The following is a 3264-nucleotide window of genomic DNA, read 5'->3' as shown; positions in this document are numbered from 1 at the left end:
ACGACACATGCAGAAAGTGCAGAGAAGCTGGCATGACCGAGGCTCTGGAACACCTTCTTTGTCTCTGTTTAGCACTATCTAGAACTCGTTTCAAATATCGAGTAGCTTCGGTGTTCAAAGAACTAGACAAAGTAGTAAACTATGTTGCTTGCTTGCTTAAAGTTCGCAAAAATAGATGATGTCCTGTACGACGAATACTTCACCTCAAATTAAACAGAACCTCCATCTGTCAATACAAAAGAGCAGTAGATCTATGTATGGAGTGACAGCCGGCCAGTATAACCTAACTTAGTAAGCAAAACGTTTATGTAGGCGTGTCTTTGTTAGCGACAAATTCTTATCTAGTCCTCAAGTAAAATCAAGTCTCAAGTCGATGGTATGTGTCGGTATGAACCGAATTCAGGGCATACATACATGCATTACATAATTATATGCAGACTGAAGACTACACTCGTTTCTTTATAAACGCAGATTTTATATAAATTATTACGGGTTTTAGTAATATACTTATATACATATAAACAAAAATATAGTTTCACTTATTGAAGAAAAAATATTTGTGCTTAAACATTCAAAAAACTTCACGAAAATGTTTGCAAAATTATAATTGATTTTATTTCACCGCACACTGTTGACAATTAATCAACGGCCTAAACACAACAATTACAACTGACATTCGCAGTCGATTATTTAAAATTAATTAACCTTTAAACTTTTTCGCTATTTGCCCACTTTTCATTGTTATCATCACTGGCCATATGCGCACAAATACTAAATATACATATATATATAATACAATACATGCACACAAACAAATACACTTTGCTGCGAATGCAGTCGCCCTGCCACATCATTTGTCCGTCGCTTGCCGAGTTGATTGAGTGGCTTTTGACGTCTGGAGCCTAAACAGTAAATTCAACTTTTCACTGCGAACTCTCCCTCGTCCCATCGCTTTCTTACACTCCAACTGCTGTTTGTTTGGCAAATAGTCTGTCAAAATGTGGACGAAGCGGCGGTGCATAGATGGGCTTGAGTTCAATTTAACTGACCAGTGATGCCAATTAGTGAGGCGTTTTAGTTAGTGGCAAATAATTAAATATTAATGTGGATGCTGCTGTAGCAGTGGCATTGTTTGACGGGTAAGCCCAATATAAATTTACACAGAGGAATTTTTTAAATGGTCACAAGATATAAAATTATAGATGTAGATCGTTGGGGTGCTATATTTTTAAATTAATTTGGGAAAGGAGTATGTAAGCCGAGCAAACTCACTAACGGATACTTCACTCTCACTTTTTCTATCTGAGTGAAAACACACTCATAGAAAACTGAGGAACAGTGACAAGAAATTTCTAAGGAATAAAAATGTATACATATAGCGATATAAAGAAAAACATCTTCAAAATATCACCCGTGAAACGATGATGCCAATACTTATGTGATAACTTTATTTATAAGATAACCCGTTCATAAGACAATCGAGTCTACGTAACCGGAACGGACCTGGATTTTTATCCGACCAATCATTGCCCTCTTAGCAGCATTCCTCTAAATTACTGCAGGGATGTTTTCTGTTGCTGCAAAAAAAAATATAACTTTATCAAAGAATGTTCTCCGTGAGTCGCACACAAGAGCAGCCAAAGACCTGCTGCTAAATTTTTGCTCTTTCTTTTATAAAACCAAATTTCGATGCATTTAGCGATTAGAAACATATAAACCACAGACATTTTCACTACAAAGAAATATTTATTTTCACATTAATGCACATTAATAGCCTGCAATAGGCCCCTAAGCACAAATACCTCTTTTCATAAAAAGAGAGCGTATTCGTTAATTATATTGGGAAATACTTCACCTTTCAGCTAATAATTCCTTTTATTTACAGTAATAAATTTTCAGCAGATAAGAATTTTTATAAAGTATATATAATTATATTAATTTTAATAATGCATAGCATAGGTCTATAGGTCAGCACTTGAGCGTCATGTCGTAAAAGTATTTTATTGTTTCAGCGACTTCATGCAGGCCGGCGTCGGGCGTATCATCATTTGTACGAATTTCAATGACTTACTTCTGTTCATACCTATCCACACTATACCCTGACCGCTATCACTTTCTGTATAGTCGCCGTTCAAGTTGCTGTTAATGCACGCGTATGTAAATATTATTTATGCCAAATATGTATTTTGCCATTGCAACTCACCTCAAATAGCAACGATAATACCACCAGGCGCCGCGATCAATCTTTGCGCAATTTCTATCGTCCTTTTGGTCATTATCACGATCGTATGTGCTGAATTTACTGCCTTCGTGATATTTTAAAATATCTTCGGCATCTCCTTTATAATCGCCCACAGTTTTCAGAACAAAGTCCTCCGCCTCGCTACCCACAACGAATATACTGTATTTCGCATAGTATTTTGCACCATCGGAGGTTTCTATTTTTATGTACAACTCATGTTCACAGCTTATAGTGAGTGCATGCAGCTTATCGAGCCCGATCCAATAGTTATCGGCCAAGTTGCCGAAACCGACCTTATAGTCCGTCCAATTCCTATAAAAGTCCACATCAGCACTTACACGCCGCTGTATGACGGTCCAACCGCCGAAGTCGGTATCCTGATCACACCACACCTCGAATGGGCTTTCGCTAAGGCTTCCAACTTGAATCTTGTAGATGCCACTTTTAGATGTGGCGGCAGTAGCTTCCAAGCAGCTTCTGGGCATATTGGTTTCCAGTTTGCTATACAACAACAACAAAAAGGATTAGAAATTTTATTAAAAACTATTTATACAACAACACTTTATTACGCTACTTCCTCTTGTATGATCTCGTTTCGGCTGTAGGTGTCCTCCACACGCTTTTAGATTTTTTCCAGCTTTTCCAGAACTCTTTTCACAATCTCAATATCTACATCGCAATTGCAGTCGAGACCTTCGACAGTTATGTCCGCTTTCCCTGCGCATAGTTTTACACCTAATATTAGACTCGATAGTAGCGAAAGAAATTTTAGAAGGAACATATTTGTTGAGCAATGTTTAATACCACAGTTTGCACGCGTGAAAGATCAGAAATAAACTGTGCTTTACAGAAGCCTAGGAATTCCTGTGGAACGTTCAAATATTTGCTGATAACGTAGCACTCACTGGCAAGCATATAGGTGTGTGTGTAAGCATATGTACATATGTGATTAATAATACATATAATTTTGTTGTTTTTTAGGCCAGACTTCTACGATAATTTGACATCGACCCGTAAGTGGC

General features: G+C 37.3%; 1 protein-coding gene across 1 annotated transcript; it reads right to left on the bottom strand.

Moving 5' to 3' along the window:
- Window positions 1–1902: 1902 nt before the first annotated feature.
- Window positions 1903–3038, bottom strand: LOC118682032 (fibrinogen-like protein A). The gene is made up of 3 exons (XM_070111551.1): window positions 2812–3038; window positions 2204–2743; window positions 1903–2139 (listed from the first exon to the last, which is right to left on the bottom strand). Exons 2-3 carry the CDS (start codon window positions 2725–2727, stop codon window positions 2001–2003), a joined length of 663 nt encoding a protein of 220 aa, XP_069967652.1. The 5' UTR covers window positions 2728–2743; window positions 2812–3038; the 3' UTR covers window positions 1903–2000.
- Window positions 3039–3264: the final 226 nt, after the last annotated feature.

Source organism: Bactrocera oleae, chromosome 6 (genome assembly GCF_042242935.1).
Source record: "Bactrocera oleae isolate idBacOlea1 chromosome 6, idBacOlea1, whole genome shotgun sequence".
In the NCBI taxonomy this organism is placed as follows: Eukaryota; Metazoa; Arthropoda; class Insecta; order Diptera; family Tephritidae; genus Bactrocera; species Bactrocera oleae.
Note: the sequence above shows the minus strand (reverse complement) of the source record. Positions and strands in the feature narration are given on the sequence as shown.